Source organism: Chiloscyllium plagiosum, unplaced genomic scaffold, assembly GCF_037043375.1.
Source record: "Chiloscyllium plagiosum isolate Xiang-an unplaced genomic scaffold, Cpla_swu_hap1 HiC_scaffold_10, whole genome shotgun sequence".
Lineage (NCBI taxonomy): Eukaryota > Metazoa > Chordata > Chondrichthyes > Orectolobiformes > Hemiscylliidae > Chiloscyllium > Chiloscyllium plagiosum.
This window is the reverse complement of record NW_028270148.1, coordinates 102,642,349-102,655,759: the sequence shown is the minus strand read 5'-3', so window position 1 is coordinate 102,655,759 and position 13,411 is coordinate 102,642,349. Positions and strand designations below refer to the sequence as shown.

The 13,411-nt window shown below is 39.0% G+C and overlaps 1 protein-coding gene across 5 annotated transcripts in view; it reads left to right on the top strand.

Moving 5' to 3' along the window:
• ralgapa2 (Ral GTPase activating protein catalytic subunit alpha 2) overlaps positions 1–13,411 on the top strand; it is a 562,522-nt gene that overhangs the window by 305,863 nt on the left and 243,248 nt on the right. For all 5 annotated transcript variants that reach the window (XM_043696530.2, XM_043696527.2, XM_087991613.1 and 2 more), the window contains one exon: positions 3,518–3,673. In XM_043696530.2, coding sequence (XP_043552465.2) covers positions 3,518–3,673 — 156 coding nt within the window. The remainder of the gene's footprint in view (positions 1–3,517; positions 3,674–13,411) is intronic.

Here is a 13,411-nt window from a genome sequence, read left to right as displayed (position 1 = left end):
TCACTCAGATGTTCCTCCAATCCCGAGGAGGATCCCACTCATTGGTACTAAGTATCTTTAATCAAGGATGTTCCTCCTACCCAGGTGCCTTAAGCAAATGCCATGGTTTGGTTGAAATACTTAACATCTACCACTGGATTGACATCAACAGGATGATGCCCTATATGGGTCTCAGTCCATGGACAGTGGGAAGGCTGCTTGTTCACCAGCTTAAGCATTCACTCTTTCCTCCACCCACAGTGTCTGCATTTGCACCGTCTACAATATTCACTGCAGCAACTCACCAAGGCTTATTCACTAATCCCTTTCAAGCCTACAACCTCTGCGATGTAGCAGATTAAGAGCAGAATGTGAGGAGAAATACCACCACTCATAAGTTCCCTGCAGTGGAGCACTGCTCTAATTTAGAAATAAATCACTGTTCCTTCATTTGGTCGGGCCAAATTTTTGGAAGTCACTCCGCAACTGTATTGTGTGTGACAGTTAAAGAAGATGTTAGACCTCACTGGGGTAGTACACTCGATTTTAGGCCCTGCTTTTTTCTGGGGTCATCTCCAAAGTTGTTAATTTTATCAAAGAATGCAAAGTCCCCAGTTTACCGATCTGATAGACTCTGGTTAACAGAAAACACTGACCAAGGTTCTATGCTTAACAAGAACCACTCCTTACAATTAAATAGACTCTAACCACGGATAAACAACAATAAACTGTCAACATAGAACTGTACTAATTAAAACTCCTATCTCTTCTAAAATGCCATTGTGTGCACACGGACATAGACTGGCAAAAATATTGATGTTATGGATGGAAGGGCAAAAAGTACTGGGGAAACAGTTCAATGGTACCAGCCTTCCAGATTCTAAGTCATTTAATTCTCTGAGCTTTTCTTTCCCATTCTTTCAATTTTCGTAGGAGGCACAGAACAGCTGGTTCATAAATTATAAAGTCTCCAACTTATTAGATAAATCAACAGCACAGAACACTGATGGGAATAGTCATCTGTCTTTTTTTAGTGTCAGATATTTTACTGGTGTGTGAGAGACACACCACCTCTTCTCGGAGTCGAAGGAATTCTGACTGTATGGTTCATACCCCATAAGCTGTTGAGCTGTCCAGGAAACAATCAGATAGTTGTCATCAAGTTGATGACGATCATCATCCACAACTGGTCGCAATTTTTCAAACCAATCAGCAGTCTGTTGCCAGCTGAATTTTGCTTTGTGCTGTGCCATTCATTTTCACCTTATCCCACTGGTTGCAAAGCAACAGTAAACATAACACAATGAATTTCAGAAACTTACTTTTTAAACATAGGACAATTTGTTTCTCAGTCCTTTGTTATCAAATAACCCTTTGCCCAAGTCAGTCCACTATCACAAATAAGTACATTTACAAAGATGCATTCATTATAATTTACAAAGATACTTCTGAAGAACAATTTGAGATGGGCATTAAATGTTGGCCCAGTTAGCATTGCTTATGTCCTGTGAATGAATTTCATGTTTTATACTAATTATTGAACTGATCATTTTGGAAGCTGGTAGTAACTGAGACATATTGGTACAGATATCTCTTTGTAACATTTGTAATTGCATTATAATTCATTAGAACCTATTTTGATTAAGTTGTTTTGGAAATGGAAGATGTCCAGTGAAAAGGTCTGTTAGATTATTCAAAATTAAGAGAATGTAGACATTTAAAGACTATTTTGGAAGATAAAATGCTAGAATGTTAACCAGTTTTGCAAATGAGCATTCAGCCAACAATCAAATTGATTGAACTTTCTTCAGTGGCTGCTAAGAACAGGTCACATTTCAGTGCTGAAGGGAGTCTCTTCCCTTATTAACAGATCAGGCTCTTAAATTAGTTCAGTTTTATTTTCAAGTTTTGCTCTGCCAAACTGAGTCCTTGAAGAGACCCCTGCAGGCTTACCAAAAAAAAGTCCTCAAACAGAAAATTTGTTTTATGTTCCTCATGCCTCCACTGAGCCAGTGAGGGTCACTGTCAGACCACTCGTGCTTCTCATGTCTTTTTGTTAATCCCCTTCCTCATTTAAATTAGTGCTTCAATGTTCTTGTACCATGTCATTTCTGACCTTGGACATGACACCAAGTTATCGTCCGTCTGTTGGATTATAATCTGGCATGGTGTGATTTTTGACCTTGTCCAATCCAGTCCAACACTGTCACCTACACATCATGGCTAATTTATAGTGTTAAGATCTGAGCAAGAGCTTAGCTGGATCCTGGAACCTGTTTGTTTGTGTTGCATGAATGCTATATGCTTCCAGAATCTCAGTTGCTTGGGTGCAACAAATTCAGGAAGCAATGTCTTATTATCTGTCTGAAAAATTGGAAAGCTTGCGTGCCTTTTTTTATGAAATCATTTAAAACTTTGTTATGTATTTTTAAGGAACCTCCTATACTAATCTGGATGTGTACAGTCTTTTGTGTGCTCTTTATTCAAATGTTTAGATGGAGGTCTCAGCTATTTGTAAGTTAGCTTGCTGCACAGATTGGAAGTGAAGCCTAATGTTGTAGAGCAGAAGCCCCCTAACACCGCCACCACCACCCCACGCACCCCTCAAAAATCAGGGAGAGAGATAGATTCTAACTTTTATTTTATTGAAAGGCAAGTGTAAGGCACTGTGTTCCAGATGTGATTTGATTAGTCAGACTGCTAGGCTTTAAGCAAAACACACTTTATTCTTACACTGCAACTAAAATACAAACAAAGAATTGACATAACTTTAGCTGTATTGAAATACTTAACAAAAGAATATATTATTTAACTACTAATTATCAACTGTTCCAATATAGCAGCATCCCATAAACATGCCCTTGGCAAAGGCAAATTTAGCAAAACAGCTTCTCGTGCTCTATCCAGTCCAGGAGAAAGAAAACCAAAATAAGCAATCTAGCAGCAGAAAAAGCACTCAATCTTTTAGGTGCAGCAGAGAGATTTTTATCTAGCATCCTCCACAGCCAACTCCCAAAACTTCAACTGAAAGCAAAACTAAAATGGTGAGTCTGTGTGAGCCTGACTCCATCCACTCATGCTTCTTTTGTCAAATTTAAAACAAAATCAGGGAACTCAAAGCTTGTTTATACACTGCTTCTGAAGCAGACATTCTGGATCCATGGTGATAACATCACTCTGCAAAAGAACAGCACAGAACAAACCCTCTAAGGCACAATACCGTCGCTATTGTCAAATGGAAATATGTTTATCATTGAACATACAAGTTTCACTTCTACTAAACTAAAATATTGTTTTCTCATTTAGGTGGTTGGGAGACCTCTAGTTAATGGGTTGAAAATAAAACATTTCCATTGAAACTCAAGGACATTCTCTCTTGAAGCTGTTAGAAATGCTGAATAGTAGTGCTGTCAGTAAACATTTGGAATGATAGTGACAAATCAACAGCTTTATTTTTAAACCTTGCCTTTTTGTGAACAAAGTATGAAACAGAATTGTTGACGTTATTTCTGAAATAATTTCATTTGTCATTCCCTAGATTGACCTTGCTACACATTGTGGTTTTATGGGTGGCTTGCAACGTAATGGCAGTACAGGGCAAACTGCACCTTACTATGCTACCTCCACTGCGGAAGTCATTTTCCATGTTTCTACACGAATGCCATCAGATTCTGATGACTCATTGACTAAAAAGGTAAATAGCTATAACCAGAATAAGCTATTCTTGACTGTTATCATTTTCCTTCCTGAGAAAGAAGAGCTGTTGATACTCTGATAAGTATGTTTGTTTATTTTTAATATAAATGTATAGAAGTTCAGAAGGAATGGGTGTGAACGGGTCTTTCTGTTAAAGATACACTGATAACTGCATTGCTTGATGAAAGTTGGCGATCACATATAGCGAGTCAGTCGGCCATTGGTCTGAGGCAGTGGCAGACATTGGAAGGCTGCATTAGTGAATAAACCCATTATTAAGGAAATTAATTGTTTTGTTTTCTACTTCACTTTGGATGCATTTAACTAGAGTTATTAGTGCTGGAGAATGTCAGTTTTGCTCAACTTGTTCTTGACAGTATTGAATTGCTGCAATTTGGAGATAAGCCATAAACATAAGTTGGACAGATTCTTTTGTAAAGCTCGGACAACATTCTTCTTTTAGTTGTTAGTATGTAATTTGGAGAATCTGTAAAATGACTTTTTTTTAATGTGTCATCAAAAGAATAACAAATTTGATCTTTAGCTTTTACATAGGAATATAATTAAATGCAGATAGTTCATCCCCTTGACCCTGCTCCGCCATTCAAGATAATTATGGCTGATCTCATCTCAGCCTTAACACCACTCCCCATAACCTTTTGGCCCGTTAATGATACTACCCATCTCTTCCATAAGTTTGCTCAATGTCCTGGCATCCACCACATACTGGGATAATGAATTACACAAATTAACGACCCTTTGAGAAATAATTTCTCCTCCTCTCTGTTTGAAATCTGCTATCCGTTATCCAAAAGCTATGACCTCTCATTCTAAACTGCCGCACAACAGAAAACATGGTCTCAATCTAATTTGTCAGTTGTATACCTAAGTTAGATCTCTTCTCATTCTTCTGAGCTCCTAAAGGATAAAAACATAAACTGTGCAATCTCTTTTATGAAATAAGCCCCTCATCTCGAGTCAATCTGGTGAATCTCCTCTGAACTGCTTCTCCTGAAACTACATCTCACCTCAAGAAAGTAACGGAAACTATACACAATACCCCAGGTGCAGTAGTTTTAATGCCTTTTACAGTTGCATCAATACTTCCCTACTTTTATACCCTGTTCCTTTAGCAAATTCCATTTGCTTTCCTTATTACCTACTTGATTACAGGTTTTTTGTGATTCATGCACAAGAATACTCAGATCCCTCTGCACCTACACACTCTGAAGTGTGTCTCCATTTAGATAATAATTTGCCTTTCTATTCTTCCAATCAAAATGGATAACCTTACACTTTATCCAGTTAAACTCCATGTACTATTTTGGCCCATTCACCTAACCTATCCATATGTACTTGTATATTTTTTATTTCTTTATTGAAACTTAATACCATATCTGTTTTAGTGTCATCTGCAAATTTGGCTGTAGTACCTTTGATCCCTGCATCCAGGTCATTAACGTAGAATATAAATAATTGTGACCTGAGGACCAAACCCTGTGGCACCCCACAAATTGCATCTTGCTAATCAGAAATAGGCCTATTTGTCCTGACTTTCTGTTTTCTGTTGGTTAGCTATCATCGATCCAAGCTAGTAACTGACCCCCTAACCCCATGTGATCTTACCTTGTGTGTTAGTCTTTTGTGTGGGACTTTATCAAGTTCTTCTGGAAGTCCCGATGCTTCGAAAGAATCCCATTATCCACTTTGCTTGTTACATCCTCCGAGAACTCTAACAAATTACTCGAGTGCAATTTACTTATGAAACCATGCTGACTCTCAAGTAATTGTGGATATCCTATCAGTATTTAAACTAACAACGCATCTTTTGAGATGCATATAATGATATCTTGATTCATGACCAAGTTCAGTTGTTAACCTGGAGGGAAACTTAATGATGCCTCTTTACACCCACTTAACCTTATTGTTCAAGATGACAGAGGTCACCAGTTTGAGTGTTCCAAACTTATGTCACTTAACATTGTAATTTTTATTACTTCATTTTTATTCAACATGCTCATTTACATTAGGAATTATTTTTTAATACAGCAAAGAATTTTTATTTTAAAATAATTATATCAACATGTCAGTCATTCTTTCCCTTTACAGTGTGAATGTCAACAAGGCTTTTATATGATGACAGTCATTCCTTAGTTGCAATACGACCATTTTTTAGAACCATATGCACTGCCTGGTTGAAGCAAGTTGCTTTAACTAATAATTTATGTGATGGATGTGTTCTTACCTTAAAAGAACAGAGAACATTTAACGTGTAAACAGTCCTAAGATGCTTCACAAATGGACTATATGTAAAGCAAATGCTCAATCAAGGATGGAGAGACAAGGAAGAGTGACTGAAAGCTGCATTGCGAATGGGAAAATCTTCAGGATGCACTTAATAGATTGGAGGTGGTGAAGGAATTCCACAGTATGGATGATAGGTCATTGAAGATTTTGCTGCAACAAAGAGGAATATGCATAAAATGCAAAAATCATGGAAGCAAAGTGGGGGCAGAACTATTGCAGATTTAAAAGCCGTGCCAGTAGAAAAGAAGCTAAAATAGATGCCATGTGGCCAGACCCAAAGGAAATCACACAAAAGATGAGTTAAACATATTTAGATGGACATCATTTTCAAAGATCAGAAAAGCAGCTGTTCTGCCAGATATCTATGATATCTCTCACAAGACAGTTGCAGGTAATGAAATAATCATAAGGAATTCCACAAGATATTTGGAGGAATAGAAAATTGAAGATAGCAGTGATACTAGTTTTTGGGAACAGACATAATGATGGGGTATAGTTATTGATGTATTGACAATAATATCTGCTCCTTCACGTACCTTTGCATTAATGTTGGGAAATTTAAGCTGATGCATTTTGGTAGGATGAGAAAATTAGAATACATTTTAAACATGTAAATTTTAATTGTTGTTCAGAGAGATTTGTGCGTCCTCACTCAAGAAATACAAGGTTAGTATGTGAATGTAATAAGCAATTAAGAAGCCAAATGGCCATTTTTGCATTAGGGTTGGAGTATGAGCAATAAAATGCTGCTATAAGTCTAAGTGCTTTGGTGAAACTGCACCAAGAGTACTGTGGGCAATTATTGAAGATTGGATATGATGGCTTTGGAGATAGTGCAGCAAAATTACGCTAGGTTAATATCTAATGAGGATTGTTCTCTAAGCAGGGATTGGGTAGAATGAGCCTGAATTCTCTGGAATTTAGAAGAAGGCGAAATGGTCTGCATGAAACATACAAGCTTCTTCAAAGGCTTGAATGGGTAGATATTAATGCTCACCCTTGGCTGAAGAATGTAGATCTGGGGGTTATATTCTCAGAATAAATGGGTCAATCATTTAAGACTGAGAATAAAGGCACTTATCTACTCTATGGGTTATGATTCATTGAAATTTATCCAAGAAGGTGGTTAGATTTTTTAATTCTTTATAGAGTGATATATGGATTGGATTTCAAATGGAATTGAGATCTGGGATTGACTACAAAATTGAATTGCAGGGTGACCTTAAAGGGCTAGCTAGCCTACTTCTGTCCATCTTGTGTTTCTATGCGCTTAGCAACTGGAATTGCTATTTAAAATAAATAGTTTTTTACTTTATTTCATTGATATCCTGCTGTTTCATGAACCCTTTATCCTGTTATTATAGCTCCATGAAGAAATGAATTGTGAGACTCCAAAAACAGGAAAAACCAAAATACGTAGACATTTTAAATAGATATTTTTGGCTCCAGTCATCATTTTTCAGCTTCTCCCATTTTATTTGGGGTTTCCACAATGTTGGTTACACCCCAATCACCATCTCATCCTGTCAGTGACGCATCGTTCATTAAATCCACAGTGCTTAAGTTAGTCCGATCTTAGACCTTACGCTTTTTCCTGGCAGTCCCAACTCCATTGTTTGCCTCACCACCATCCTCCCTCTCTTTCGTAAAAACATTTCAATTTCTTCTCAGCTATTTTTCTTCAATGATGTCATAACCTTCACTGACTCCCTAATGTACCAGTTCTGAATTTGTCATCGATCTCAGTATTTGCATCTTATCAGCTGTTGAGGCATTGGCAATAATCTTGCAGAAATCGCTGAAGTCAAGGAAGATCCTGGAAGGCTAGAAAATGACTAATGTGACAGTCCTGTTTAAAGAATGGAGGGAGACAGAATATGGGAAATTATAGGCTGGTTAGCCTGACTTCAGTCACTGGTAAGATTATAGAGTCCATTATTAAGGATGAAATTGCAGAGTACTTGGAACTGTATGATAAAATAGACTGAGTCAGCATGGCTTCACCAAGGAGATTTATACCTGACAAAACTATTCAAATACTTTGAGGACGTGACAAGCAATGTAGACAAAGGAGAGCCAGTAGACATGACCTATTTAGATTTCCAGAAGGCCTTTGGCAAGTGCCGCACAGGAGGCTGCTATACTGTTAGCGTTCATTTTGACAGAGCTACAATATAAGATATACTGCTTAGGCTGTATAAGGCTCTGGTCAGACTGCATTTGAAATATTGTGAACAGTTTTGATTTCCAAATCTAAGGAAGGACGTGTTGGCCTTGCAGTAGGTCCAGAAGAGATTTATAAGAATAATCCCAGGGAATGAAAAAATTGTCATCTGAGGAGCAGATGACGACTCTGGTTCTGTATTCTATAGAGTTTAGAAGGATGACTCAGGGTGTCTCATTGGAACTTAGAGAATTCTGAGAGGCTTGGATTGAGTGGACATGGAGAAAATGTTTCCACTAGTAGGTAAAACAAGGGCATGTGGGCACAGCCTCAGAGTGAAGGGACAATCCTTTAGAACTGAGATAAGAGAGAATTTCTTCAGACAGTGGGTGGTGAATCAATGGTAGTCATTGCCACAGAGGTCGATGGAGATCAAGTCATTGAGTGTCTTTAAGAAGAGATAGATAGGTTCTGGATTTGTAAGGGCAGCAAGAGTTATCAGAAGAATAGGCTTGAAAAACATATCAGCCATGATCAAATGGCAGAATAGACTCAATGGGCCAAATGGACTACTATGCTCCTAATATCTTATAGTCTTAGTACCTAGTTGTTGACCCTCTCTCCTTTTTGGGCTTCAGTTTGGAGCATTTAACTTGCATATCCCAAAAATGCTCAAACCGATAATGTATTAATGTAGTGTTGAGTATTGGAAGCAATTCAGTAATTTGTGTTAAATAATAAAATCAGTAGCATCTTAAACCAAAAATGTTCTTTCTGTAACATCAAAAATTAACATGATCTCTATAAAGTGTAATCAGGCACATGAATCTATAAAGACTTCATATCTTTTATTCCTGGAGAGCTCACAGCACAGGAACAGATAAGTGCATAGATTTTAAGTGTAACCTTACTGTAAATCTATAGTAATGAGTAGAGTGGGTTCTTTTTTGATTATATGTTTTATTGAGCTCTGTCTCTTGATTAAACTTTTAAAATATAAACCATAAGTGTTGAGTTAGCCTGGAGCACTGTTTTTAGAGCAAAAATGATGCTATTTTCTGGGTCTTTAGATTGTGAACGAGCAAATATAGTCTTTAGTAGAGTGATATGCTCTTCCTGTCAGACATGGGAGGTTAGGCAGAGTTTCCATGTTACTGATGATTATGTCTGCAGGAAGTGTCTTTGGTTGCAAATCCTGCTTTGTTGCATAGGTCGGTTGGAATGGCAGTTAGAGGCAGTGAGGAATTTACAAGTGCCGGGGGTATGATGAATGGCAGTTATAGGAAGTGAGAAAAGCTGCACATACAGTCAGGTAGATGGGTTAACTCCAGGAAAGGTAGGAGGGGTAGGCAGGTAGTGCAGTGAATATCTGTGGCTATGTCCATTTCAAACAAGTACGTTGTTTTGGAAAACGTAGGGAGGTGATGGACTCTCAGGGGAATGTGGCATGAACAGTCAAGTTTCTGGTATCAACACTGGCTGTAATGTAATGAGGGGTACATTGGGTTCCAAGCAATCGATTGTGATAGGGGACTCTCTAGTCAGAGGCACAGACAGATGTTTCTATGGCCAACAGCAAAAAATCAGAATTGTGTGTTGCCTCCCTGGTGCCAGGATCAAGGATATCTCAGATAGAGTGTAGAATATTCTTAAAGGGGAGAGGGATCAGCAGGAGGTCGTTGTACACATTGGAACTAACAACATAGAAAGGGAAAAGGATGAGATTCTGAAGGGAGAATATAGAAAGTTAGGCAGGAATTTAAAAAGGAGGTCCACGAGGGTAGTAATATGTGGATTACTCCCGGTGCTACGAGCTAGTGAAGGTGGGAATAGGAGGATAGAGCAGATAAATGCGTGGCTGAGTGACTGGTGCAGGGGAGAAGGGTTCACATGTTTGGATAATTGGAATCTCTTCTGGGGTAGAAGTGACCTGTACAAGAAGGATGATTGCACCTGAATTGGAAGGGGGATTTGTTAGAGCTGCTTGGGAGGATTTTAACTATTAAGGTGGGGAAGTGGGACTCGGGCAGATGGTGAGGAAAGAGATCAATCTGAGACTGGTACATTTGGGAAAAGGAGCAAGTCAAACAATCAGGGCAGGCAGGAACAAAGCAGAGAACATTGTAGGACTGAAATTAAACTGCATTTACTTAAATGTAAGAGGTCTAACAGGGAAGGCAGATGCACTCAGGGCATGGGTAGGAGCATGGGACTGGGATATCATAGCAAATACTGAAATGTGGCTCAGGGATGGACAGGACTGGCGGCTTAATGTTCCAGGATACAAATGCTATAGGAAGGATAGAAAGAGTGGCAAGAGAGGAGGGGGAGGAGTGGTGTTTTTGGCCATACTTAGGGAGGATATTCCTGAGAATACATCCAGGGAAGTTATTTGGGTGAACTGAGAAATAAGAAAGGGATGATCACCTTATTGGCATTGTATTATAGACCTCATAATAGTCAGCAGGAGATTGAGAAACAGATTTGTAAGGAGATTTCAGTTATCTGTCGGAATAATAGAGTGGTTATGGTAGGGGATTTTAACTTTCAAAACATAGACTGGGACTGCCATAGTGTTAAGGGCTTAGATGGAGAAGAATTTAACTTTGTACAAGAAAATTTTCTAATTCAGTTTGTGGATGTGCCTACGTGAGGAGGTGCAAAACTTGACCTACTCTTGGGAGCTAAGGTGACTGAGGTGTCAGTGGGGGAACACTTCGGGGCCAGTGACCATAATTCTATTAGTTTTAAAATAGTGATGGAAAAGGATGGATCAAATCTAAAAGTTGAATTCTAAATTAGAGGAAGGCCAATTTTGATGGTTTTAGGCAAGAACTTTCAAAAGCTGATTGGGGGCAGATGTTTGCAGTTAAAGGGATGGCTGGCAAATGGGAAGCCTTCAATAATGAGATAACGAGAGTCCACAGGCAGTATATTCCTGTTAGGGTGAATAGCAAAGCTGGTAGTTGTCAGGAATCTGGATGACTTGAGAAATTCAGGTTCTGGACAAGAAATTGAAGGAAGCATATGTCAGTATTGACAGCAGAGATTGAGTGAATCCTTTGAGTATAAAGGCAGTAGGAGTTTACTGAAAAGGGAAATTGGGGGGGCAAAAAGGGGACATGAGATAGCTTTGGCAAGGCAGCCCGTGTGTGGAGTCGCATCGGGGAGATATAAACGAGTATCAGTGTTTACTGTGGAGAGGGACATAGAAAATATAGAATGTGGGGAAATAGGTGGTGACATCTTGAAAAATGTCTATGTTACAGAGGAGGATGTGCTGGATGTCTTGAAACAATCAAGACCTGATCAGGTGTACCTTAGAAACCTGTGGGAAGATAGGGAAATGATTGCTGGGCCTCTTGCTGAGATATTTGTATCATCGATTGTCACAGGTGAGGTGCCAGAAGACTGGAGGTTGGCTAACATGGTGCTACCATTGAAGAAAGGTAGTAAACAGAAGCCAGGGAACTATAGACCAGTGACCCTGACATCGGTGGTGGGCAAATTGTTGGAGGTATTTGAGGGACAGGATTTGCAGGTATTTGGAAAGGCATAGACTGATTAGGGATAGTCAACATGGCTTTGTGTGTGGGAAATCATGTCTCAAGAACTTGTTTGAGTTTTTTGAAGAAGTAACAAAGAGGAATGATGAGAGCACAGCGGTAGACGTGATCGATATTGACTTCAGTAAGGCATTCGACAAGGTTCCTCATGGGAGACTGGTTAGCAAGGTTTGCTGTTATGGAATACAGGGAGAACTAGCCATTTGGATATAGACCTGGCTTGAAGGTAGAAGACAAGAGAGTGGTGGTGGAGGGTTGCTTTTCAGACTGTAGGCCACAAGGATCGGGTGCTGGGTCCACAACTTTTCGTCATTTGTATAAATGATTTGGATGTGAACCTAGGAGATATAGTTAGTAAGTTTGCAGATGACACCAAAATTGGTAGTGTAGTGGATAGCAAAGAAGGTTATCTCAGAGTACAACAAGATCTTGATCAGATAGGCCAATGGGCGGAGGAATGAGAGATGGAGTTTAATGTAGATAAATGTGAAGTGCTGCATTTTGGAAAATTACGGCGTTTGGTATGCTTTCCTTTTGGTCAGAGCATTGACTAAAGGAGTTGGGAGGTCATGTTGTGGTTGTACAGGACATTGATTCGGCCACTTTTGAAATATTGCATGCAGTTCTGTTCTTCTGATGGGAAGGATGTTGTGAAACTTGAAAGGGTTCGGAAAAGATTTACAAGGCTGCTGCCAGGGTTGGAGGATTTGAGCTCTAGGGAGAGGTTGAATAGGCTGGAGCTCTTTCCCTGGGCATCGGAGGCTGAGGGATGACCTTATAGAGGATTATAAAATCAAAAGGGGCATGGATAGGATATATAGACAAGGTCTTTTCTCTTGGGGGTTGTGGGTATCCAAAACTAAGGGGACAGAGGTTTATGGTGAAAAGGGAAAGATATAAATGGCACCGAAGAGGCAACTTTTTCACACAGAGGCTGATGCAAGTGTGGAATGTGCTGCCAAAGGGTGTGGTGGAGGCTGGTACAATTACAGCATTTAGAAGGCATCTGGATGGGTATATGAATAGAAAGGGTTTGGAGGGATATGGGCCAAGTGCTAGTAATGGGACTAGATTAGGCTAGGATATCTGGTCAGCATGGACGAGTTGGACCAAAGAGTGTATTTCCGTGCTGTACATCTCTATGACTCCTATAACTGGCGTTCATTGTGAATGAAATTGTTGATTCTTAAATGTGAACACACCTGTACTTTGTTTATTGAAGAATTGAGCAAAAGACAGTATCTGAGCATTGAGAATAGAGAGAAATTTTGTCAGAATATTTGCAACACAATTTCAGTCTGTCATCTTCAATTGTGTTATTTCCAATAAGTATTATCGTATCTCATCAATGGGAGTGTCAAGCAACACGCCTTAACAAATTATTGGATCAACCAGAAGTCTAACTTGGGACTTGCTCAGACTGAAAGCTTTAAAATGTAAAACAAGCTTTAGTAAAGTCTCAGAAGAAGAGTCATGGAAACCTTGTGGCTCTCTGTCCCTTCTGGGATTATTATTTGGGATTTTATTGTGGGTAATTATAACCAGACCAGGACAGGAAGACATATTGTGTACATATCTAAGAATAAATCATCAGATTAGAGTAGACATTACATCCTCATAAAAGGATAACGCTGAAGATTCTAGTTGAATGCACATAGTATTTAAAACAAACAAATAAGTGGTTGTACAAAAGAAATAA